Source organism: Arachis duranensis, chromosome 2, assembly GCF_000817695.3.
Source record: "Arachis duranensis cultivar V14167 chromosome 2, aradu.V14167.gnm2.J7QH, whole genome shotgun sequence".
Classification (NCBI taxonomy): domain Eukaryota; kingdom Viridiplantae; phylum Streptophyta; class Magnoliopsida; order Fabales; family Fabaceae; genus Arachis; species Arachis duranensis.
Window position 1 is genome coordinate 80,977,454 of NC_029773.3, and position 25,957 is coordinate 81,003,410.

The 25,957-nt window shown below is 34.2% G+C and overlaps 3 protein-coding genes across 3 annotated transcripts; all 3 read left to right on the top strand.

Annotated features, from left to right (window-relative positions):
- The first annotated feature begins 258 nt into the window (after positions 1-258).
- On the top strand, positions 259-12,575 carry LOC107475156 (uncharacterized). Its single transcript, XM_016094774.3, has 27 exons — positions 259-620; positions 730-889; positions 1,554-1,646; positions 1,726-1,831; positions 1,919-2,087; positions 2,325-2,499; positions 3,778-3,906; positions 4,351-4,896; positions 4,998-5,612; positions 6,120-6,188; positions 6,351-6,467; positions 6,545-6,796; positions 6,986-7,033; positions 7,113-7,247; positions 7,387-7,551; positions 7,663-7,725; positions 7,812-7,919; positions 8,336-8,419; positions 8,496-8,543; positions 8,748-8,822; positions 9,762-9,857; positions 9,936-10,016; positions 10,098-10,169; positions 11,156-11,200; positions 11,283-11,366; positions 11,718-11,821; positions 12,060-12,575. The coding sequence occupies exons 1-27, from the start codon at positions 403-405 to the stop codon at positions 12,202-12,204; spliced, it is 4,002 nt and encodes a 1,333-aa protein (XP_015950260.1). The 5' UTR covers positions 259-402; the 3' UTR covers positions 12,205-12,575.
- Positions 12,576-14,952: 2,377 nt separating this feature from the next.
- LOC107475155 (uncharacterized) lies at positions 14,953-18,592 on the top strand. Its single transcript, XM_016094773.3, has 3 exons — positions 14,953-15,350; positions 15,851-16,263; positions 17,976-18,592. The coding sequence occupies exons 1-3, from the start codon at positions 15,186-15,188 to the stop codon at positions 18,415-18,417; spliced, it is 1,020 nt and encodes a 339-aa protein (XP_015950259.1). The 5' UTR covers positions 14,953-15,185; the 3' UTR covers positions 18,418-18,592.
- A 1,805-nt stretch (positions 18,593-20,397) lies between these two features.
- On the top strand, positions 20,398-24,253 carry LOC107475154 (PHD finger protein ALFIN-LIKE 2). The gene is made up of 5 exons (XM_016094772.3): positions 20,398-20,685; positions 20,817-20,849; positions 21,352-21,574; positions 22,565-22,685; positions 23,761-24,253. The coding sequence occupies exons 1-5, from the start codon at positions 20,595-20,597 to the stop codon at positions 24,004-24,006; spliced, it is 714 nt and encodes a 237-aa protein (XP_015950258.1). The 5' UTR covers positions 20,398-20,594; the 3' UTR covers positions 24,007-24,253.
- The last annotated feature ends 1,704 nt before the right edge of the window (positions 24,254-25,957 follow it).

Here is a 25,957-nt window from a genome sequence, read left to right on the forward strand (position 1 = left end):
GTATCTTTTATATATTTTTTAAATAATTATCTAAATATTATTATAAAATTTTAGATCATATACATAAACATTTTACTAAAAAAAAAGTTTTTAAGTATTTTTATCAACATATTAAAAGTTAGGAGCGGATTTAATAGTTTATCCATGTTTGAATAAAAAATTTCGGGTCCAATAGACCCGACCCATGACTGAGATAAGTTATCGCACCGCGTGATTTCTGAAGCCCACTACCCACCCAAGCAGATAGTACCACGTTCTTCTTCGTTTCTGAAAATACCATAATTTTGTAAAATTAAGAAAGAAACACCATTGTTGTGAGTAAAACATTAAATTATTCAAATATTCTTCTCCCTCTTTATCCAAACCCTAGAAAATTAGGGTTCTTTTCTTCTTTCTTCAGTCATGGTCGGAAAAGCCATGGCCCCGACCTCGCGCGAGAAGCTCGCCAACCTCTTCAACTCTGCCAAGTTCGCCGGTGATGTAACTTCCAAGCTCGATACTCTCCGCCGGTTGCGGCGCCAACTTCCGCCGGAGGACCCCGTAATCCTCGCCGAGTTTCTCCCGTCGCTTTTCGAATTCCTCTCTGATCAATTCAGCCCCGTTCGCAAGTTTGTCACCGAGTACGCTTCCAATTCGCCAGCTTTTCTCTTTCGATTTTACGGCATTGGAGTTTGTGCAATTGGAAGTTGAATTTGGAACTTTGTTTTCGTTGTTGGTGTTTTCATGCAGGATGGTTGGTGAAATTGGATTGAAGAACACGGAGTTCCTGCCAGACATTGTGCCTGTGCTGATTGAAGTGTTGGACGATGACACTCCTGCTGTTGTTCGACAAGTTATATTGCTGGGAATCGATTTGTTTCGTTCCACGCTTGAGAAAATCGCACTTCAGGTTTTTCTCTTTTCAATTTTCAATTTTCATTTTTTTCTTGGGTCAATGCGTGAATTCGCAGTCTCTGAGCTTTTCGTTCAGTCAATTGTAAATTATTTTTACTATCACATTTTATTCTCAAATTCATGCATCTGAAAGATAATATTGTGAAGTTTGCTCTATTCTTTGATTTCTTTTATAAATTCTTTCTGGCAATCTTGAGATAGGTGCTATTCTGATTGTATTCAACAATTGTTAATACTCTACTTGCTTCTAGAATGGAATGGGGGTGTTCCAAGTTGAGAGAGATGTTGACTAGTTAGATTAGAATTTATTTATATAAATCGAGAAGGACCAAAAGTGAGAGAATAGTGTTGAAAGCATTAGAATTTTACTCTTATGTATGTTTTGTCGCCATCCATCTAAATCTGGTTTCCCCCTTCTTGGTGCAGAACTAAAACATTTTATAGAAACTGATAAAGCAAGTATACTATTCATATCTCCACCAAAAGAAATCAGGAAATTGATGAGAAAACTTAGCAAGTGTTCATGCTCAACTTTTGAAAATTATTGTTGTTATTATTATTATTATTATTATTGATTGTCTTCCATCTTACCTTGTGAATACTTTTTTATTTTTGGGACTGTATGGACATTTTCATTTTTGTTTACTTATCTTTTTTAGGGTCTATATTCTAGTGATTTAGACAGTGCACTTGAATCTGCATGGGTATGGATGGTGAAATTCAAAGATAAAGTATACTCAATTGCTTTTCAAGTAAGTAGTTTCACTCTTCAAAATATGGAATTACTGTTTTGGTCTATTGTTTGATGGTTCTTTCTTAATATACTTTAAGCATGGAAGTGGTGGTGCAAGGCTGCTGGCACTGAAGTTTGTTGAAGCAGTTATTCGTCTTTACACACCTGATCCCAATGGTTCCTTGGAGCCCACTCCTCATCAAGGTCTTAAACCTCAGCAGAAATTTTTGTCAAGGTAATTTTGATGTATTCCTCCATTACTTGCTTACATGGTTTCTCATCTGTTTACAGGAAGGCCCATGGGGTTTAATATATCATGGCTGAGGCGTGGTCATCCTGTACTTAATGTTCGTGATTTGTCAACTGAAGCTAGTCACAGTTTGGGTCTGCTGCTTGATCAACTCAGGTCTCCAACTGTGAAGTCTCTGAGTAACTCAGTGATCATTGTGCTAATTAAAAGGTATTTTATCAATTCTTATACGCCATTTGATTGCTGCCCATTAGTTAATGAAGCAAGTGGTTTCAAAAGGCACACGACTTCGTATTGTAGTCCTTATTTGCATGATTAAAAATATTCTATATATTCAACCTCCACTCTCTCTCTCTCTCCCTCTCCCTCTCCCTCCCTATTGCTTGTAGAATTCTGTTTCTCCAAATATTAGTTGCTTGCTATTGATTTCCTTATTGATGTTCCTAGCCTTTCAGCTATTGCAATAGACAGGCCTACATTCTATGGCCGCATCTTGCCTGTTTTGCTCAATTTGGAACCCCCGAGCACTGTTGTTAATGGGGTGAGTGTAACAGCGGCACATCTTGCTTTGAAGAATGCCTTTCTGACATGCTCAAAATGTACACATCCAAGTGCTGCTCCGGTATTTATTTTAGACTAAGATGAGCTTGATATCCTGATTGTTTAATTTAATGGTGTTTTTGGTTGCACACCTTTTAGTGTCGTATAGATGAATTGAATTTGAATAGAGTTGGATTTTTTTATTTCCTTTTCTTCTGAAGTGACTTATGTTGGTGTTTAGTAGTGCCTATATTTTTGAATATTTACTGCGTTTCCATATTAATTTCTTATTATATTTGCATGTCATAAAAAATGTTTGATGGGCAGTAGAAGTGGCAGTGTTTAGTAAGGCAGCCATAGGGTTTTCTGGGTGGATCAGTTGTAGAAAAATAAGCAGATCGAAAATTCATTGAGTATACAAATGGCTAAATGTTGGAGTTTGAAAGCAACAAGAGTGGTATTTTATTATGAAGGGCATGAGTGCTTGATGATATACCTTGTAAGGTTGAGAAGCTAGATATTTTAGGAGGAAATGTGTTACTTGAGAGGTTTTTGCATGCTGTGGGAACCTATTGCTGAAACAGATAGGCATACGAGAAATTGACATAAAATTTCATGTGATTTTGCATACTTTGGGCCCAAACAATTTTAAAGGATTGGATTTATGTCTGGACTATATTTGGCGTAAAGCTCTTCATTGTTTTAGAGAATTTCTTCCCTTTAGACATGTTGAGAGATTGGAAAAGCTATGGTTCATTGATAATTTTTTTCCTTGTCTTTATAGCTCGTGAGGATGATCTCTTATTCTTCTATCTTGTATTATTGTTCTCCCAATGTTGATATCTCTTGTTGATTAAAAAAAGGATCTTATTGCTTATTTTGTGTTTAATATTTTATAAGTTTGCATTGAAAATGAGTTTCAAGAAGGTTTGAGTTTAATGTGTTCAAAGATGTATTAGAAAGTGCTATTCTAATATAATAAATCATGCCTAATTTTTATTTAAAACTTTGTTGCTTACCTGCATTGAGATGATGTCTTTTAATTTCTTGGTTTGTGGTAGTTTGCATTTGGCACAACCTATTGTTTTATATGTAAACCTTTTATTGTAATTCATTGTCTTGCAAATCATATGCTTCTGTTGGAATAATAAGTCATTGGAAAGAAATGATGTATATATCCCTTTCTATTTCTGGGGTTGGTTGTGAACAAAATTATATATAGAGTTGAAAGTATAAAAATAATTTAGTAATTCTAACTTTTTTCATATGAGATTGTATGAGTAGTCTAGTTCACATTTCATATTTGTGAAATTTGATTTTATCCGGCTTTATAGAAAAATGATTAGTTTCATTTTCATAGTGGAGAGATCGTTTGGCTGGTGCCTTGAAGGAGATGCAGTCTGATGGTAAGGCAGACCAGGTTTTCCACCTGATATCTGATATTAACGGAAGCTTAGAGAAAGAGAAAGATGTTCAACCACTTATCAAGGTAACTACCCTGCCTTCCTGGGATGTTTTTTCTTTTTTTGATTATTCCATTGTTATATATGTGCTTCTTTGAGCTGTATACACGTAGATATGGAACTCGTGTCAGCTGGATAAAATATTAGTTACTAATGGATATAGATAAAGGATTGATAATTCTATATGCATGAGGAAGAGATGGTAATTTCTTTAATGCCAAACAGAGTTGGAGTTTTGGTTCCAATTTTAGAGTTGTCTTCATGGATTGTTGAGTAACTTTTTCACTTTGAATTTGCTAGTGTATTTCTTATAGTAAGGGTGTCTTTGGGAATTGGGAAGGGTATATTAAATTGTGACTAAAAGGAGACCTTTTTACTGGTATACTTGTGGCAGCATTTATTGCTAATGGTTATATTTTTTTTAAAGGGCATTGCTCTTCAATTGTTGATTAGCATTTTATCTTTTGCAGAAAGAGGAACATGCTGTAAATTCATGTGATTCAGTGCACAGTAATTTGGCTAGTAAGCGAGCAGGATCACAAAATGGAGGTGATTTAGCTGAAGATGAAGATGTGCCTATAAAACGTGTCAAAACAACTTCTGATTTAAAGGAACCTAAGAAAGAGTTAGGCAGAGGTACCACTAACTCTCAGGATGACACTCCTTCAATGGGTCCAAAATCATCAAAAGGAGATGTAGATAATGGCCATGTGCAGCAGCTTGTTGCCATGTTTGGTGCTTTGGTTGCACGAGGTGAAGAAGCTGTTGCCTCCTTGGAAATTCTTATATCAAGTATTTCTGCTGACTTGCTTGCTGATGTGGTGATGGCAAATATGCATCACCTACCTTACCCGAATTCCGAAGGAGATGATGAACTGCTGCATGACATCAACATTATTGGTTCTGATGACAAGGCTAAATATCCACCATCTTTTGTGGCTGGCGTCATGTCACTTTCCAGTACTTTCCCACCAATAGCATCACTTCTTGGTGCTCATCAATCCGTCTCCAATGAGGTAAATCTATAATTTATTTTATTTAGTTAACTCATATTTTTGTTTTTAAGACATCTTTATTTCTCATTTACCTCCAATCCTAACTTTGGTGCATATTATAGAGGTCTCAAGGGGACGAAGAAGTTTCTGCAAGTGGGGTAGATAGTGCTGCTGTGCATTCTGGACTAATTCTTACTTCCGAAAATGTCTCCTCTCCTACTGACTTTCCGTCCTCTGATGCCAGCATACCTGGAGTGGAGAATGGATGTGCAACTGTGCCTTCTAATATTCATGATATTGGAAACATAGAGAGTGGAATCCCTGGCCTGGATTCTTTCGGTCGTAGTGATGCTTATTCCGAAAGTTTGGCTGCTTCCTCGTTGGCCTCGTCTGAGATTCAACATGAAGAAACTAATCAAGAACAAGCAACTAGTTTAGATCAAAGGTCACCACTGAACTTAGTTACATCGGTATCTACAGATAGATCTGAGGAGCTCAGCCCAAAAGCAGCTGTTGCAGATGTCAACAGCTTGGTGTCATCAACAGCTACTTCGGTTGTGTTGCCTTCCCGTGTAGTCCTGCCAAAGATGATTGCACCTGTTGTTGACCATTCAGATGAGCAAAAGGATCAATTGCAAAAGTTGTGTTTCATGCGTATTGTTGATGCATATAAGCAAATAGCTGTAGCTGGAGGATCACAAGTCCGATTTTCAATACTTGCTTATTTAGGAGTAGAGGTGAAATTCTTGCTTCTCAAACTCTTACTCTTCGTTTTTACTTGTATAATTTAATTATTTTACAATTAGGATAATTGATTCATATACTAAATGATATGTTTTATATTTTTCTTTCCTTTAGATGCATGGAGCACCCCATTTAGTTTATACACACATGATTAGTCATTATCTATGGTAGCATTAAGCTTTTATTTTCTAGTGTTTCCATAATACGTAAAAATTTGATTATCAAAATTATGTAATTACCTTTTTTGTTTTCAAGTGAAAGCAATTAGGATGTAAATACTTCTTGTGTGTCTAATGTATAGTTATAGTTCATATTTTGATCTTTTCTTCTCTTCTGCTATGTAAATCGAATTGTTCTTTGGCTCTATGGTGGAAGCTACTATCTACCACCTGCACAAAAATGATATAGAAATAAGTAGCAAGACCTGTATACACAATTGCTTAATCATCCACTTTGGAATAATGGCTTCACTTTTTTGTTTCTTGGGTTATTTCATGCAGTTTCCCTTGGAATTAGACCCGTGGAAACTATTACAAGATCATATTTTGGTTGATTATACTGGTCATGAGGTAAGCTTATATCTCAAAAATTGGTTACTGCATATGTGCCAATTGAGTTGGCTACTGTTTTTACTGTGACTAATCAGTTCTCATACAAGTTTGCACCCATCGCATGCAGACTGCATTCATTCATAATCTATAAATGCTGACAATGATTACCTAATGTCTCAGGGACACGAGTTGACATTGCGTGTCCTCTACAGGTTATTTGGTGAGGCTGAAGAGGAGCCTGACTTCTTTTCTTCCACAACTGCAGCTTCTGCATATGAAACATTCCTCCGAACGGTGGTCTGTACTTGTTCCTTTGTTTCTTTTTTGTCCATTTGCAATGCTAGCATTGAACTTTTTGTTTAATCCTTATGCAGGCAGAAGCACTTAGAGATTCTTTCCCACCTTCAGATAAATCATTAAGCAAACTGCTCAGTGAATCACCATATTTACCAAAATCAGTTTTGAAAATTCTAGAGAACATGTGTTCTCCTGGAAATGGGGATAACATTGAAAAGGAGTCAAACTCTTTGAATGCCGACAGAGTTACTCAAGGTCTCAGTGCTGTATGGAGTTTGATTCTTCTGAGGCCTCCCATTCGGAATACCTGCTTAAAAATTGCTTTACAGGTTTGGTTCCTACCTCTTTATTTATGAAATAGTATGGTGCTTCTTGTTATTGTTGCTATTTGTCCTCCCCTTTTACTGTTCTTTCCTCATGCTTAAATTGACCTTATAGCTTGCTTTCCTTAGTAATTGTAAATTTTCACTTGCAAAGTTTGATCTCTCGATTGATATTTATTGTCCTTTGGAATGAAGAGTGCAGTGCATCACATGGAAGAAGTGCGTATGAAGGCTATACGTCTGGTAATTGAAGAATAAGAGTTCCTCTTAAAACATTAAGTTGACTGATAACATCACTGGCTAAGAACTTGAGTTCTTTCAGGTGGCAAATAAGCTTTATCCTTTACCATCCATTTCTAAGCAAATAGAAGATTTTGCAAAAGAGATGTTGTGCTCAGTGACGAGTGATGCATCTGAAGCTACTGATGCTGAAGGATCCCTTGCTGATTTACAAAAGGTATTCTTTTATTTATTAGCTTATTTACCCTTGTTTCTCTTTTATTATTTTTAACTAGAGTCCTGGTCACATTGTTAATTCCTGTTAACCTTATTATAATATTTTTGTTTGCTCTTTTGTTCTTTCGTCCTCTATTCAGGGACCTGATACTGAAAAGCTTGCAAATGAGACATCATCAATGACTAGCAGCAGTAAGGACATCTCACCAGATAATCGTCAACCAGTCACATCTGAAAGTATCTCTCCAGAATCAGTTTTTGAGGCTCAGAGGTTAATGTCATTGTATTTTGCTTTGTGTACGAAGGTATTGGTGTTTTTTTTAGTCTGGATCCTTCATCTTGTTTCTGTAACTTAATTTTGTTGTCATACTATAAGTGTGATATATATATATATTATTGTTGCTCTGTGATGGCAGAAACACTCTCTCTTTCGCCAAATATTTTCCATCTATAAGAGCACATCAAAAGCAGTGAAGCAGGTATGGGGTGCCAGATATGGCATTAGAGTGATTATTTCATTTTTGATACTTTTGCCACTATTTATACCTTTCATTTTATGGTGCAGGCAGTTCAGCGTCAAATTCCTATATTAGTACGTACTATGGGCTCATCTCCAGATCTCCTTGAAATTATTTCAGATCCTCCAATTGGTAGCGAGAGCCTCCTAATGCAGGTTTATACTTCCACCCATTTTGTTTTATGAAGTATATATTAATAATCATCCAGTTTAATGTTAGCCTATACTAATATTATTAAGAAAATGATTGAGAAGAATTGAATTTACAGAAAACGGAAAAAGTATTTTACAAAATTTTCCTTAATATTAATGATATCTCGTACTTCATGATTCCTCTCACTTTTTTCCTCTTCCATTTTCATTCCGTTTTATCCATATTGCTTATTTCAATCATTTATTGAATAAAGGTATACTTGGGGAAAACGGAATTTAAAATAATCTAAATATCTCAAATGAACAATTATTTGAAACTGGAGGGAGTATATTTTGTGTTAATTTATAGAAGTTGAGTAGAAGAGATGCTGACTTTATACGATTGGTGGATATTGACACGTTAGTATTGATCTTATCAGGTGTTACATACACTTACAGATGGTACAGTCCCTTCTAGGGATTTAGTGGTTTCAGTGAAGCAGTTGCATGATTCAAAACTTAAGGTATATGAAATGCTTGTATCAGTTGTCTTGAAATACTGATTTTTCCATCTTATATATATTTTTCTTCGCTTGACAGGATGCGGAGGTTCTTATTCCAATATTACCATTCTTACAAAAAGATGAGGTTCCCCCCTTTTTCCCTTTCCAATTGGATTTTACATTCACCATAGTTTTTATAATATAGCCGTCATGTGAAGATACACCAATAAGATTGTGATTTGATTTACTTTCAATGGATAAATACAAATTGTGGGGCCTATATGTTTCTTTGGAGTTATTTCTTGAGCAGCTCATCTGATGCAACATGGTTTAACAAATTTTTTGGTAGGTAATGCCAGCTTTTCCGAGTATTGTGAATCTTCCTTTGGAGAAGTTCCAAGCAGCGCTTAGTCGCATGTTGCAGGTAACTTTCATTTTACAGTTGTTAATTAGAGTTGTCAATGCTAAACTAGATTAGGGAGACATACCTCACTCTTAAAGCTTGAGTAAAGGTAGAACCAAGTTCATAGATTTGTTGGAATATTGTAAAAGCTTAACTTTACAAGGTAAGATGGAGGCAAAAACTAAGTTTAAAAAAAAGGTTCACACTTCTTTTTGGATAGGTTTCAAAGTATTGAAGTTGAGGAGGGTGATTAGATCCAAAGAAAAAAATTGGGGAATTCAAGAGGCACAACTGCAAAGATGTTGATTGTGCATTGAAATCAGTTGAGAGGAACTCTGGATAATCTAGAGAAAGGATTTCATTCAGATCAACCAAGTTCTTTCAACCTTTGCAAGCCTTTTATGCAATCTGAGATACCCAAAAGGAAAAAAAAATTTACATACAAGAAATAAACTATGACTGATCTATGTCCACTAACCTAAAGACACCTAAAATACATTATAATATCTCCTCCTGTTTCCAACACTTTGAGATAGCTTTTGTGGTAGAATTAGGTCTTCTCAATTCTAGGATGATATCAGAACTAATCCTATGGTTGATATCTTGGGCCTTGGGGTTAGAGATTTCTAATCCTGTAATCTTCACAATTCAAATATCCACTCCATGAGTGGATAACAGCCATGATGATGAATTAGGATTTTCCAGGTTGGAGTAAAAATAACAAGGAAAACCACCTCATCATGAGGTAGAATGATGGATAGGGTACATGCAATCCTGCTGATTAAATTCTCATGAAATTCTATTCCCCGTGAAACTTAATATTTCAGAGTCAACTGCCTTGATCACAAAGTTGTTACTTGTTAGACATATATTTCATTTTCTTTACTAGAATAAAAATTGTTCTGAACTTTGAATTCATTTTTTCAATTGAATGAATTTGATTGTTGAGTTTTTATGCAGGGATCATCACAAGCTGGTCCTGTGCTCACACCTGCTGAAGTCTTAATTGCAATACATGGAGTTGACCCAGAAAGAGATGGGATTCCCTTGAAAAAGGCAGGCTTGTATGATAATCATTTAAGGCATTGCAGTGATTCTTGATAGATTCTACATAACTGAAATGTTCATGTGCAGGTCACAGATGCATGTAATGCTTGCTTTGAGCAACGACAAACTTTTACCCAGGAAGTTCTTGCCAAAGTTTTGAATCAATTAGTGAGTTATTGGGAAATGGCTTTACATATTTGGAATGTATTTTCAACTTGGTCTCATCATGGAAGCTGCATGTGCCTGCAGGTTGAGCAGATTCCTCTTCCTTTACTGTTTATGCGTACAGTGTTGCAAGCAATTGGTGCTTTTCCAACGTTGGTAAGAAGCTTTTCCAAGTAAAATTTATGAATTATAATGCAAAGGAACATGCGTGGTTCTATAGTACGTGGTGTTTACCAGAATTTATTTTTTACAATGATTGATTGCTTAGAATTATGTCTCTGTTTTTGAAATCCCAAATGATTCTCAAAGTTAAGCTGCTTATATATTATGTCTTTGCTTATTTATTTTTAGTGTGTGGGATGCTACCTTCTACTTAATTCCTTACTGTCACATGAAATGAACCTACCTTCACCCTTTTACCTGCTTTCATTGTTTGATTTGAATTTGGTATTTTGGTACAAACTATTGACATTTATTAGGTGCCAGCTCTGTGAGAACTTACTAGTTCTTGGAAACTTATATCTTGGGGTGTGTTTGGTTAGGGGGGTAAAAATATGATGGAAGTTTTCATGTATGAGTAGGGTTCCATGAGTTAAATGACACATGGAACAAAATAGATCCATATTGTTAAGCCCTTAGTTTTGTCTTGTCCTTGTGGTGTGTGGCAAGTGCTACCATGCACCTTGCAATTCGACGGTGAAGATTGAGTTTACTGATACACCAATTGTGCTCATTTTAGTCACTCCCTGATTTTTCACGTTTTGAAAATTGTGGTTAACTACATTTTAGATAAAAGTTTATAGCCATGATCCTGGAGTTTCTTAGAATATCTCAAGAAAATTCTTTTTCAGGATCATGCAGGTTATTTAGAGAGAATTTAATGATACTCTTATGATTGCTGAAAATGTCCTGAAAAGGCTATGTTAATTTCGGATCACAGATAATTTTGGTCATTTTGTTTAATGTTCAGTGATTTTTACCTAATAAGCGAAGGATGTGGCATGCTTTATTGTATCAGTTATCCATTTAGGTTTCAGCTGCTCATTACTTTTTTGTGAAGATACATTATTCTCCTTTTTTAATCATTTAGTCTCTTAATAATTTTTTTTTCTTTTGGGAAAAAATCATATATTGACATTTAGGTGGACTTTATAATGGGAATTCTCTCGCGGCTTGTGAGGAAGCAGGTTATTATTTTATTTACTTACTTCTTTGTAAATCAATCGAGCTGTTTAGAGTTTATATGCATTACTTGTTGAAATGCTCCAGATTTGGAAATACCCAAAGTTGTGGGTGGGATTCTTGAAGTGCGCTCAGTTGACAAAACCTCAATCATTTGGAGTTTTGCTTCAGGTAACATTATGTTTTTCTTTAGGGCTAATTTTGTTCATGCTTAAATTATGATTTGTTTAAAGCTGTTTTTTTAATATTTAATATTTTTATTTTTTAAAAAGGAAGCTAGTGGATTTTATTCATTCTAAACAATGTTTAAGTTTCTTACTTTCTAAATTTTAAATATATCTGTTCAATGCTATAAGACAAACTGTGTTTAAAGGGACTTATATTTTACTGACTTATTTATAGTCATAGCATATGATAGTTGGCGTTATTTGATCAGCCAATTCTTTATAGTTGAAAACGTTTTGTTGCTGCTGTTGTATATTTTTACTGATGTTTTTTCTGGTGGTGTATGCATGCAAGCAGCTACCTCCAGCACAATTGGAAAATGCATTAAATAGAATTGCAGCACTAAAGGCACCATTGGTTGCTTATGCTAGCCAGCCAGATATACAGTCTACACTTCCCAGGTTCATGAGTTCACTTGGCACAGTGCTGTGAAATTGACTTTTGTTTCACATTCACTATTAAATATCATCTTGAATCTGTTTTTTTTTTCTACTTTATTTCCTGATTAATAGTTTTGATTCTTTTTTTCTTTTTGGGGTTGTCAATTGTGTGGGTTCCCCTTTTTTTGCTTTAGGTTGGATCTCTGTTTCTTGTATTTGCCAATTTGTTACTGATTTTAAATTTTGAATTTGTGTCCAGGTCTGTGCTGGTTGTTCTGGGAATTGTATCAGAGTCTCAGGTTACAAGTCAGGTACAAACTAGTCAAACAGAGACTGCAGAGACATCCAACTCCGAAAAGGATACGGTGACAGAAAAATCTAAAGAATCATCTACGGCTAGCTGAACTGTAAGTGGTGGAATCTATTATTCAATCAATGGAAAGCCTAGATCCAATTAGACTAACTGGTGCTGCGACTTGTCTCAATAGTATAGGGAATGAAGAACCAGTACTGATAAACTTGTCACATATACCTAGATTCTAGTTTGGCCATGCTGCTACCTCTCAATAATCTTGGGGAATGAAGAGCGAGATGAATTTGTTACAGTTAGGTAGGTCTAGATAGTTTTTGGGCATGAGCCTGTATCATTCCTTCCCTCACTAACAGGAAAACAAGCTGGTGTGATAATTTATAGGTGAAAGAATGTATATTAAAATGTGTAGTAATAATATTTTCCTCAATTTAATCCCAATTTTGGTTTCGTTGTTTGATCCTATACCAATGTTTATGTACTTGTTGGTCCTGCATTTGTTTCATTGAATTTCATGTATGTCAAAGGGTCGATGACTTAATATATCAAAGGAGCCAGGGGTTTGGTAAACTAAAATGTTGTCTCATTAGATTCTAAGCATCTATTTGCCTTCTAATGTTTACTTGTATTGAACTTGTTTTAGTTGAGATTTATAGGATAAGCTATGGTGTATAATTTATTAGCTTTAAAGTTTAATCGAATCATCTGCTGCTTGATGGAACATAAAGGGGGTAAAGTGGCATTGCCTTCAGTGGAAGGCGTTGCACCTCGTTACACTAAATGGATAGCGTTTTATTCCGAGAGGTAAAGAATCCAATTACTCTCCAAACCAAAAGATGTGCAAGAAAAAAAAAAGGTATACACAAAAGGTGGTGTAAATATATTTCTCTTATTCTCTGTAGGAGTGCAGTTGTTTGTCATTGCAAGTAACTTTTGCTGCTGATAGGTTGATATAATTAAGAATTTATTACATTTTCATCCTATATATAACAAAGAAATAATAAATAAATGTGAACGTATACATAATATTTAACTTGCCTATAGGTGCTAAATTACGGAAGATTCTTACTATTAGACTTAAAGACGCTAATCAATATTAAGTGGATGATAGTATAGAAATACAAATAATAATGTTATAATATTCAATTATAAAATTAAACTTTTTTAATCATTATAGCATTAGCCATTTTTCAATACAGATCCATCAAGTAAAAAATATTCCTTTTGCTTCACTATATCGATACAGATTGTACTCTTACATTAAAAAAATAGTAAATAATATTAATTATAATAAACAATAAAATGTTCACTATAAGTTGGTTATTCAATAATGATAATTTGGCGAATACCTTTGTAATTAAGTTTTAAATTTTAATTGAGGTTGTAATTAGTATATAAATGACAAATGATAATCATTAAGAACCAAAAAGAGATTGAGAAACATCTGCATGTTGAGATAATGAGATGTTACTGTTGGTAATCCCATACTGCTAAACTCTACATTATTATGTAATTAGCTAGCATTGATACTAGGGATGTCAATGGGACGAGGGCGGGGTGGGGGATGCCTCCTTGCTCTCCATCTCCGTCCTAGATTTACTCCTCGTTTCCGTCCCTGTTTTTCGCCATGGGGGAATATTGTTCCCTATCTCCATTTTTCATAGGGCTCCATTCTTTGCGGGGACTCCATTCCCCATCTATTTGATAATTCTAACTAATTATTAATTTTCATATGAATAGAGATGTAACTATCCATTCTATACAAAAATAACAAGATTTTATACAAAAAATCTAAACGACAAAATGATGACTTCTTTCGAAATGACGCAGTGGGGAAATGCAACGGCGAGCCAGAGAATAGAGAAGTGGACAAGGTGGGAGACGCGGCAACAGAGAGGAGAATGGACACGACGACAAAGTTACGAAAAGGAACGCCGCAAATAGAGAGCACGACGCAGTGAGGATCATGGCACGATGAGGTGTGACGATGCGGTGAGAAGGGAGAGCGGCGAGAGAGTGGTTGCTGAGAGGTTGGATGGAGTATGGATAACGTTAGGAATTTTTGAATTGAAGAAGAGTTATGCAAATGAGAATTAAGAGTTTTGGGTTTGTGTGTGTGTGTGAAATGACTAAAAAATATATATGAGAAATAAACTATTAAGGACAATTCAGTAAATTTATAAATTTCGGGAATTAGCGGGAATGGGACAAGGATCCCCGCTCGAGTCCTCGCGCCTGTCTCGGGGGAATTTTGTCCCCCGTCCATTGTGTGAAATGACCAAAAAACATATATGAGAAATAAACTATTAAGGACAATTAAGTAAATTTATAAACTTCGAAAATTAGCGGGGATGGGGCAGGGATTCCCACTCGAGTCCCCGCCTGTCTCGGGAGAATTTTGTCCCCCGTCCTCGTTCTCACGGGAAAAATTCCCCATAGTCGGATCCCCATTCCGACAGTTCCCGCAGAGATCCCCATGTCTGAGGGAGTTTTGCCATCCCTAATTGATACTATTACAAAGACCAAAATGAATATTAAAAGTTAACCCAAATAGAAAAACAAAATAGAAAAACAATATAATTAGAATGAAATCATCTATACCAATATTATTTTTTATTTAAATTTAATTTTAATATACCATCAATATAAATGTACGTATTTATAAATTTTAATTACGTAATAATAATTTTTTATATTGACGACGTTAATTATTATCTAAAAATAGCGGGTATAAAAACGTTATCATGTGATTGTATCAAGATGAATATTTCTTTTTTAAAGTGACACTTAAAAATTAAAATGAAATAAACTTGGGCCTAGTAATTCGACACCAATGTTTTTTTACCTAGTACTCAGTGGTGTGTGACACAAGTGCAACTGTCATTTGTTGTTTTGAGCCCAGATATGTTTTATGTTTCTGTGTAAACCAAACCACTGCTTCGTCTGTTCCTTCTTTTCACCGGTGATTACTGATTACACACGTTTCTCCGGCCACAACAAAAATAACTGAGGAATCGGAGGGAGAAAAATATAGAAAAAGAAAAAAGGAAAAATTAGAGATAGAAAGAAGAAGAGATGGGTGTGGACTACTACAAAATTCTACAGGTAGATCGAGGTGCGAAAGATGATGATCTCAAGAAAGCGTATCGGAAGCTTGCAATGAAGTGGCACCCTGACAAGAACCCTAACAACAAGAAGGAAGCTGAGGCCAAATTCAAGCAAATCTCTGAAGCCTATGATGTATGTGTTTTATTGCCCTATCTCAAATTACTCAATGTTATGTGAAATTGTGAATTGAATTGGGTTGTTAAAAAGAAAAAAAAGGAATTTGAGGTTTTAGGGTGTAAATTTTTCATTTTTTTTTTGTGATTTTCGATCATTGGGATTTTGGGGTTTTGCTAGGAATTCGATTTGCGAATAGGTGGAGTGAACATTATCTATCTTAATTTTCTGCATGTAATGTGAATTACGTTGTGCAAAAAAAAAAAGCAGGTGTTTTTTGCGACCAATTTTCCTACTTTTTCTGGGTTTAGAATTAGAGTTTGTTGGGTGTCAATTTATCCAATTTTTGCGATTTCGATAATTGGAAATATGAGTTTTTGCTAGTAATTTGATTGGTGAACACGTGTTGAGTGAACTTCATCTCTTTCAATTTACTCAATGTTTTTGAATTAGGTTGTGCGGAAAACAGTGTTTCTGGGCCAAATTTACTCCTTTTTTTGTTGTTCTGTGAACAATAGGTGTTGAGTGATCCACAAAAACGAGCAGTTTATGATCAGTATGGAGAGGAGGGATTGAAGGGGCAGGTGCCACCCCCAGGAGCTGGTGGATTTTCCGCTGCAGATGGTGGGCCAACGACGTTCCGGTTCAACCCCAGAAGTGCTGATGATATTTTCTCCGAGTTTTTTGGGTTTTCAAGCCCCTTTGGTGGAATGGGTGATATGGGCGGCCGTCCAGGTGCATCTGGATTTCCCAGGGGCATGTTTGGTGATGATATCTTCACTTCCTTTAGGCATCCAGCTGGAGAAGGCTCTACCAATATGCCAAGGAAAAGTGCACCGATCGAGAGAACACTGCAGTGCAGTTTGGAGGATTTGTACAAAGGGACCACCAAGAAAATGAAGATCTCCAGGGATGTTACAGATGCCAGCGGGTGAGCTATTTACTCTTAACTTATTTGCATGTTTCATATTTCTTTTACTTCCATGAGGAAACATGAAGTTGCTTGCACAGTTGCACTGATTGTTTTATTTAAACTCAATTCTAATTTCAAAGTCAGTTTTCGATCTTACATTACTATTTAGCTGTGATTTTCTGATCTTGTTGATAGATAAGAATTGAGCTATCCCATTGCCATCTTATATGCTCAGTCTTATGCTAGGATCTTTATTTTTGTCACGGTAATTGTAGACCTGTGTTCTTAGTAGTGTTCTAAAATTTTTCCAAGATACCAGTTGAAACAAATTGCTTATAAATTATAATAACTTTTCTCTTCCATTCAAACTAGTTATGTAGATGAATCATGATTTCCTTTTGTTTTTTTTCGTTTTATAAATATATTCTGTTAAATGAGCAGGGCCTATGACAAAATATGTTAGTGCATGCACATCTTGTATTGGATTAGCAAATCTCATTTTTGGCGCAGAGTCAGCCCAAAAGTGATACCACTTTTTTTTCATGAAAGCAAAAGTTTCAAAGAGAAGAAGTCCCCCTAAAATAATAACTAGAAGGCACATATTTTACTCTAATCTTCTGAAGGATCTTGTTAGGTATCTTGAGACAATACCATTTATGCTTCTTCGTTTCAATAGCTAAAGGGAAACTGGAAATGAATCTATCGTGAAAATGAGGATGCTAAATGTAAAGCTGAAATAGGGATAAAGGATATATTTATTGACATTGAAGTAATAAAGGGGACTTAAATTAGCCAGTGTGTAAGTATTTGTTTAAGTCCATTATTAGTTGAAGAAGAGACCACTTATGATATTATGCTAACAATGCTGTGTACATTGAAGACCTTTGAATACACAAATCCTGATATTGACATAGCAGATGTATGCTGTTGTGTTTTATGTTGTTCATGAATGTTAGTTGAGCTGCGATGTAATGAACTCAATGCCTGCCTTACATTCTGGACAAATATGCATAGTATGCAGATATAACTGATAGATCAAACAATTCAAAGATCGTAAGGTACCCCCAAGTCTTTGAGTATGACTTGTTACAAATGTTGTTAAATTGGATTAAGATCACCTTATTTGGCCAGACAGTTGTTTTAGGGGTTGAATATGTGAGGTGGGTGGATTGGAAGTTGTGTTATTCTCGTTAGAGATGTCAAAGGTTTTGGGTCATGCCTCTAGATCTCATGTTTCAAGTGAAATGTGCAAATTGTTTCGATGCTCATTACCTTTTAGATGAGGTCTGAGTTATGATTGATATGTGTATTGCATGCTGAAACATAATGCATGTCAGTTGATTGATGTTCATAAAAAATAATCCCATTTTCATGAATGTCGGTTAAGTTGCTAACTCAGACATGGTAATTAAGTATTTTATATGCTTATTATAAAATGATTAACTTCTTTGCATAGAGAAGGAATGAAACACCATGCCTGAGAAATAAGTATATGTTCCTCTGTTTTTTGTTCTCGGATATGAACATATCTAATGCACATTTCAGAAACAGTTTTTTGCGCCTTCAAGGTGTCGAATTTTACACTATTCAGTTGCAAATATTGTTACTTGTCTTTCTATTTTATTCATTGGTACAAGAAATTTTCAGGTTAACAGAAAAGAGGAAACTAGAATAGTATTAATTGTGACTATGACTATTTAATCTACTGTATGTTTTTTCTTCTTGTGTAGGAGAGCCACCACAGTAGAGGAAATTCTGACAATAGAGATCAAGCCAGGTTGGAAGAAGGGAACAAAAATAACTTTCCCGGAGAAGGGGAATGAACAGCGAGGAGTTATACCGGCTGACCTAGTTTTCATTATTGATGAGAAGCCTCATAGCCTCTTCAAGAGAGATGGCAATGATCTTGTTGTGACACAGAAGATTTCTCTAGTAGAAGCTCTCACGGGTTACACGGCGCAACTGACAACCCTTGATGGGCGAAGCATCTCCGTCCCCATCAACTCCATCATTAGTCCGTCATATGAAGAAGTCGTCAAAGGCGAGGGCATGCCAATCCCCAAAGAACCTTCCAAAAGGGGGAACTTGAGAATCAAGTTCAATATCAAGTTTCCATCGAGGCTTACGTCGGAGCAAAAAGCCGGCATTAAGCGGTTATTGACCTCTCCATAATAAAACAATGGTGGTAGCTCTCCCTACCACTGCACCATACCCATGTAAGATTGCAATTATTTTGATTCTCAGCCTTTGATTTTCCACACGGAAATTCTTGCCTTTGTGAACTGGGTTTTCAATTAGAACAGTGTATTTAACTTTTATTTAGAAGTTTGTTATTTGTTTGTTGCTTCTTTCATGTGTTATTTAGTTTTTTGGTAATTTGGGTGAAAAATTCTCTTTTAAGTCTTATTAACAACCACTTGCACTTTTTGTTTCTCGTGTTTTTGGGAGAGTTCAACTCATTTGTAATTGCATATTAGGGTTCTTTGTTTAACCATTTCAGCGATCTAAATGCATATTGCAGAAATTGTGGAAACTACTTATATCATGTTTAGATTTAACTTATTTCATTCCATCATGCTCGTCAAAAATTGCATTAACTTATATTCTTAATATGATTTTGTCTCGACCCACATAGTTTGAGCAGAAATGAAGGAAAAAAAAAAAAACAAAAAAGGGAAAGAAAAGTTTGTCAAAATAGGCCAAAATATGAGTTGCATAAGCGGCACTCTCAATTTACATCAATTTTTTTATTATAAAATTTTAAAAATAGAAAATATTGAAAGTAAAAATAAAAATTTTCTGGGCACTAAATTTTCTTTTACTTCTCAAATATTAGACAAATATGACAAAAAAAAAAGGGAGCTTAGATGTGTTTATGTTGAGCGGTTATTGTGACATGTAAATCGAGGAGTGAAGTTGATCATCGAAAAAATATATATATAAGGATAATGATTAAAAAAATGTGATTATATTAAAACCTAAAAAATTCATGTAATTTATCCGCTACAATAATAGTCATTATTGTCAATAATACATATCTTGATTTTGATTAAGAGAGAGCATGCAATTTAATCTAAAATTTAGTTAATATGGCTTTAAGAGTATATATTAAGGTTATAAATTAGCAAATTTATATAAAATATATCAACTTTAAGGTTTCAATATATTTATTTTTCTTATACATTTATTGAAGTAGAAAATTTTAAAATATCTTAACATGTATTTTGAAGACACACATTAGTTAAACTTCTTTAATATAATATAATATTGATTGAAAAAAAATCTAATATAATATTGACAAATATACAAGTAACTTCATGAGTTGACTTTCCATTTTAAAATAAGTTTTGACATTTGTTATATATGAAGTGGATCTTCTATTGTCTTGATATTAAAATAGCTTTCCTGAAAATCTATAATGTCAATATTAATAATCTTCTACCAGATCTAAAAATGACAAAAAAACACATTTTTTTATATCCTGATTTAAATTAATAAATAAATAATTTCTGTTATTTAAATAAAAAAGAGTCTATTTTAAGTGATTATTGGTTCTTGCTTATATTACTTTTATCTAAGAGAATTCACGGTATAATTTTTTGGTTTTTAGAAAATAAAAATAGTAAGTTCCATATATTATTATTATTATTATTATTATTATTATTATTATTATTATTATTAGGAGAGCTATATTATCAACAGTATATCTTTACCCTTAATAAAGTGGTAGAAGAAAAAAAAATTCTTTGGTCTCAATATTAACTTTCAAAATACCTTTATTTTTACAATTTAGTTTATAAATTTCAAATAAGAGTGCGTATCAATTATAGATATAAAAAAACTATTTAAATAAATAAATAAAACTACTTCTACGTAAATTACTAAGTCTAGTATCGATATAACCAATTTTTATTAACCGAGTATTAAGTTTATATATTTGTTTAAGCAAATATTCAAAGAATAAATTAGTCATGCCTACTTTTTTTTTTAACGGTAAAATTACACTTAATTTTTCTTTCCAAAATAAGAGAGAGCGAAGAATGCTAAACTTGAATCAAAGGATATCATTCCCTTTTAAAATTACTTTGCAATTTAATTTAATTTAATATAATTTAGTTTAAAGTCTTAAGAAATAAGAGTGTATTCTGGCTCTGACTGTGTCTTACTACTTAGCTTTCCTTTCATTCCTTCGAATCACATCACAAATCTCAATTCAATTCAATTCATTTCATTTCATGCATCACTTTCTTCTTCTTCTTCTTCTTCCTCTTCCTCCTTCTCTTCTCCCTTCCCAAACCTCCTTCTAGAACCTTCTCCAAACCCCTCTTAACTTAGATCTGAATTCTTATATGGAAATGGGTTCGAGCCCCCGCACCGTTGAAGAAATCTTCAAGGATTACTCTTCTCGCAGAACCGCCATCGTTCGCGCTTTAACTCAAGGTAATTTTCTATTTTTTTTTTTCCATTTTTTTCCCTTAAAACAAAGCCTCCTTTTTTGGTACTTCACCGTTCGAAAATTCACATGTCCATATACATGTTTCTGACACTGTTTTTTTCTAATTTGGTCTCAGATGTTGATGAATTTTATGGGCTCTGCGATCCAGGTAAAACGCTTATCCCCGATCTGTGTTGTTCTTATGTTAATTTTACGTAAAAATATGTTTTTTTTTTCTTTTCATAACTGTTCTTAAGATTTTGAAGTTGTGGTTTTCTGTGTGAATTGTGCGGGCCTAGTTTCTGAATTACAGTGGTTAGAGTTGACCTTTTTTATTTATTTTTTCGTAGATTTCTATGTGGGAAAAAAAATGAGGGGATAAAATAAAAGTCAAAGTTTTTGCATGCCCCATGTGTTGTTGTTGTTTACTTACTCTCTGGTTTTATTTTTTCTTCATTTTTAAATATTTTTAAATTACAAAAATGCCACTTTATGTTTAATTTGTTTTCTGTTTTTTGGATTTTGTTATTTCAGTGTATTTTAATTTTCTTAAAAAGAAACAATTATTGTTGTTAACTTGTTATTAATCTTTTGTTTAGTAACTTTTCGTTTGTTTGTTGTTCCATTTGATTCAAAGTTTATCTGGTGTGTTTGGTCTTTGGTGTTTTAAGAAAAGGAGAACTTGTGCCTTTACGGACATCCAAATGAGTCCTGGGAAGTGACCCTGCCAGCTGAGGAAGTTCCACCAGAGCTTCCAGAGCCGGCTCTGGGAATCAATTTTGCTAGAGATGGCATGAACCGCAGGGATTGGCTTTCTCTAGTTGCTGTGCACAGTGATTCATGGTTGCTCTCAGTTGCCTTTTATCTTGGAGCCCGACTTAACCGCAATGAGAGGTACATGTTACAATGTAGTTTTGATTTGGATTTATGCATTTGGTAGTAATTTATGTAACTCATGGACTTGCTTAATCAATTAGCTCCCTATGAAATGTTTAGAAATTATCAGTTGAATCTGTACTTGTGGCTGAAAATGCAACATTCTGTATCATAGTGGATAAATTAATGTCTTCAATGAAAATATAGTTTATTTTTCTCTCTTTATCAATTGGAAGTAACTGTAACTAGACTCTGGTTTTTTGGGGATTGTAGATTGGATTAAATACATAGATTCCCTCAGTAGGTTGTAAAATGTGTCTAAATGAAAATTGTAACATCAGCAAAGGTTCCTTCTTATCTGAAAGATTAACAATATTTTAATTCATGAACTTGAGTTTGTTGGTAGAAGTAGCCAGGTGGCTGATCTATTCCTGATAACCCATGTGAAATCTGACTCTGTTATTCTTGTGTCATTTACCTCTCCCTATTCATGCTGTCATCCTATGTGCTTATTTGATTTGATGCTTAAAATTAAGATACCATTTGGTTCTGTCGTAGGACATGAAAGATGGAGATAGTGGGATGGTAGAGATCCGTCTCCTGTGTCCAAAGTATAGAAATTAACTTAAAAATTATATCGAGACAGAAAATTGTCATGAAATGGACAATTTCAAGTTTTTGTCTCCATACTCCTATCCACACATGATTTTGTCCCTAAAATCTCTGTCTCCTCTATCTCATGACAATAACCAAAGTCTGCCTAAGTGTTTCATGCATGCAAAGACACTACTTGAGTGAATTTATGCAATGATTTGAACTTTAATTTATTGCTTGTAGTTGTATGATAGAATGCGTGGTTGTTGCTGTTCTAGTCCTTGTGATGTTTACCTTCAGCATTCCCATTCCCATGGTTTTTTTAGTAGTTGCCTTTTTGCTTAACATCTTCATGTGACATTGGCATATGCTCCCTCTTTTCATATTGATGGTCCAACTGATTCTTTATGGCAGGAAGCGTTTGTTTAGCTTGATCAATGATCTTCCAACTGTTTTTGAAGTTGTAACTGAAAGGAAACCAGTAAAGGACAAGCCAGCTGCAGACAGTGGAAGCAAATCGCGGGGCAGCACAAAGGTTAGCAATCCCTTGTCTTTCTTATTTTTGGTTGAATCATCAGCAGTTAGTTGGATAATACTCAAAAGTTTGATAACTAAAATAAATTTGTTTTGTTGCTTTCAAAGATATTAGACTTCAAAGAAGAGATATAGAGCGAAAAAAGATGAAAAGAAACTGAAGAGAAGATAAATCTCCATTTTGTCTCCTACTACTTAGATGAAGAGACATAATAAAATAAAAAGTATTTCTCTCTTGTTGGTTGAAGAGAAAGTAAGAGGAAAGAAATGAAAATCATATTAAATGGTCATTTATCATTACTTGAATGAAGATAGAAGTAAACATAGAGATAATGTTGTTTATTGCCTTTCCAAATTAAACCACCCTTTCTCTCTAGTTTTCTCTCCAAAAGTGAGAGAACTTTTTGTTGAGCTTAACACCTACTCTTTTCTTTCTTCGATTTAGTTGTCGCATCTAAGCAAGAGAGAATAGTAAGAGAAAATAGTAAAATCCACCCGTTTTCTATATTCTCATTATCTTTCTCTCTAATTTTTCATCAAAAATGCAAAGGGTAAGAGTATCTCATAAATCAAAGAGAATTATTTACTCGCTTATTTATGCTAGTTTCTTGTGGTTAACTCTCAGAAGCAGCTCTGAGTATAGGCAAATTGTAATCTATGACAAAAAGAAATTTTGTGGATCTTAATCTAGTTGTTGATCTAAGTTAAGAATCTATCAAGCCTCACTTTTTTCTCTTTTTGCAGCTCAAGTCTAGGAGTATAAAACTGAACAGAGTTTCATTGGACTTCATCTTTTACTATTTAACCACTGTGTTTCCCTGTTATTGCTACACTAGTACAAATAATACTTCTGGTCTATAATATCTATCACTTTAAAAATTTGGTGCATCAATAATAACTCAATGCATCTAGATACAAATTGCGTTCGGATGCATTATATTATGAATGTTCCAAAGTGGCAGATATTGTGGAACAAAAGGGGAGTATAAGACTTTGAATCAAAGTCTGTCCTTGTGGAACAAAGTTTGTGCCTTTGAATCAAAGCTTTATGATGCAATTGTTGTACACTTCTGCAGAGATCAAGTGACGGGCAAGTCAAAAGCAACCCGAAGTTCGATGAGGGTTATGAGGAGGAAGACGATGAGCACAGCGAAACTCTTTGTGGGAGCTGCGGCGGAAACTACAACGCGGACGAATTTTGGATTGGGTGCGACATATGCGAGAGGTGGTTCCATGGAAAATGTGTGAAGATCACACCGGCAAAGGCTGAGAGCATAAAGCAATACAAATGCCCATCATGCATGAGAAGGGGCAGGCCTTGATTAAGGACGCCATAAAAAAGGCAACATGTGAAAGTGAATAATAATGTTGAGTTTGATGCTGACAAAGATACTGTAATATTTGTTACATCTCTTGTAGAAGTTCATAATGTAATGGGGTATAGTATCTATGTCTGATGGAAAAAAATTTCAGAGACTAAGGTGATTTCTTCTACCAACCTGAATCCTTAGTGTATTTTATATATTTTAAAATAGAATAGAATACCATACATTCTAATTTGTCGATCAATTGATACTTGGTTTGAACTTGCGCATTATATTATTGTATGTCTAGAAGTAATTTGGGTAAATACACTGATCTTCTATATATGGTTATAAATATAGTTGTGTCTCTTTCAATGGCAAAGAATGCCTTAGTTGTGGATACAAACTTCTTAGCTTGCATGAAGAATAACAAGTCTAAAGCATGTTAAATTATGTATAGAAGTATGTATGGATTTTGAGCCACCGGGTTTAGAATTATACAACTAAAGTTGGAATCTTCAATGTGGCAAATAAGCTTGCCAATATAGAGTTAATGACTGCAGTGACTTCTTCTATTGGGAAGTCCCTCTTCCTGTGCTTGCTGACAAATTATTGTGTGATCATATGGGGGTTTCATTTTCAATGCCACTAAAAGACAAGTGATATTTTCTTTTTCCGATGAAATCACCGACATTTGAGCAAGACTACCCATATCCGGGTAAGAATCTTGCAGCAAGGAAAATTTTTTTTTCTCATTCAAAAACGTCAAACTCAACTTTTGGTTAAGGGACTAAAGTATCTACTACTTTAATGGATCACACGTTGATAGAAGACTAATTTGAGGGTTCGAATCAGACTTGTGTACACAATGATTCATTAACCATTGATAAATCTTTAAATGAAGTTTTTGATCTAAGCTGGATTAATTATTGACCTTTCAGTTAGAAAATACTGTTAAAAAAAAAATTTGACTGTTAGGGTATCTTTTGTTTTCGTGGGTCTTCCTCGTTGGGCCTTTAACTTAACCAAAAACATATTGGGCCTTTAACCTTAACCAAACACATATTGATGCAATCTTCCCCCTCTTTGTTTTTTGGTCATGGATGGAATCTTCCTTTTTTTGTTTCCAGTGAAGGTCGGAAAAATATCGTTTTAACTCTAGTGGACATCTAAAATAGTTTTTCCACATTAAAACTACGTCGTTTAGACTTTAACAAAAACGTCGACGTTTTACACCAGTCTAGCATGTTAAAAGAGTGCTATATCATCACTGTAATTACTGAGTTAGCATTGAATAGGGATCTAGAAATCATTATAGTGTTTGAAGTTCAATCTCGAGAACTCTATTATAGTGTAATTGAAATATCAAAAGACTAAATTGATGAAAGTTGTAAATCTAAAAAACTACTATAAAAATTTAGTCACATTTTTTCAACCTTTCAAAAATTAAAAATTATATTCATACTAAAAAATAAAAATAATAACAATTATATATACACTTTTAATAGCTAATCATATTATTTTGATTAAAAATCTTTAGCGTCAGTAATTTTAATTTATATTGGTCAGTATTTTTAATTAGTAATCAAATATTTTTCGTCTAATAGTCTAATATCATATTTTTAATTAATATTTTAAGATAATATTGACTAACTATTGAGTAAAATAATAAATTGTATTGATTATATAATATTGTTATATTTTTATACTAATCACTACTCTTGTGACTTTTACTCATTGAATGATAAGAGTAATTATTATTTTATTTTAACAAGTAATATTATTATAATTTTTTTGTTCACAGATATTGTTATAATTTTCAAAAAACAACATTTTGAAGAACTTATCAACTGTGATGGGTCCATGTAATACCAAACTAAACCAAAATAACTTTGGGTCAAGACTCAAGACTACTCGTTTTACAACATATAATAAGGCATAAGCCAAATTAGTTTAGCCTAGGCTAAGC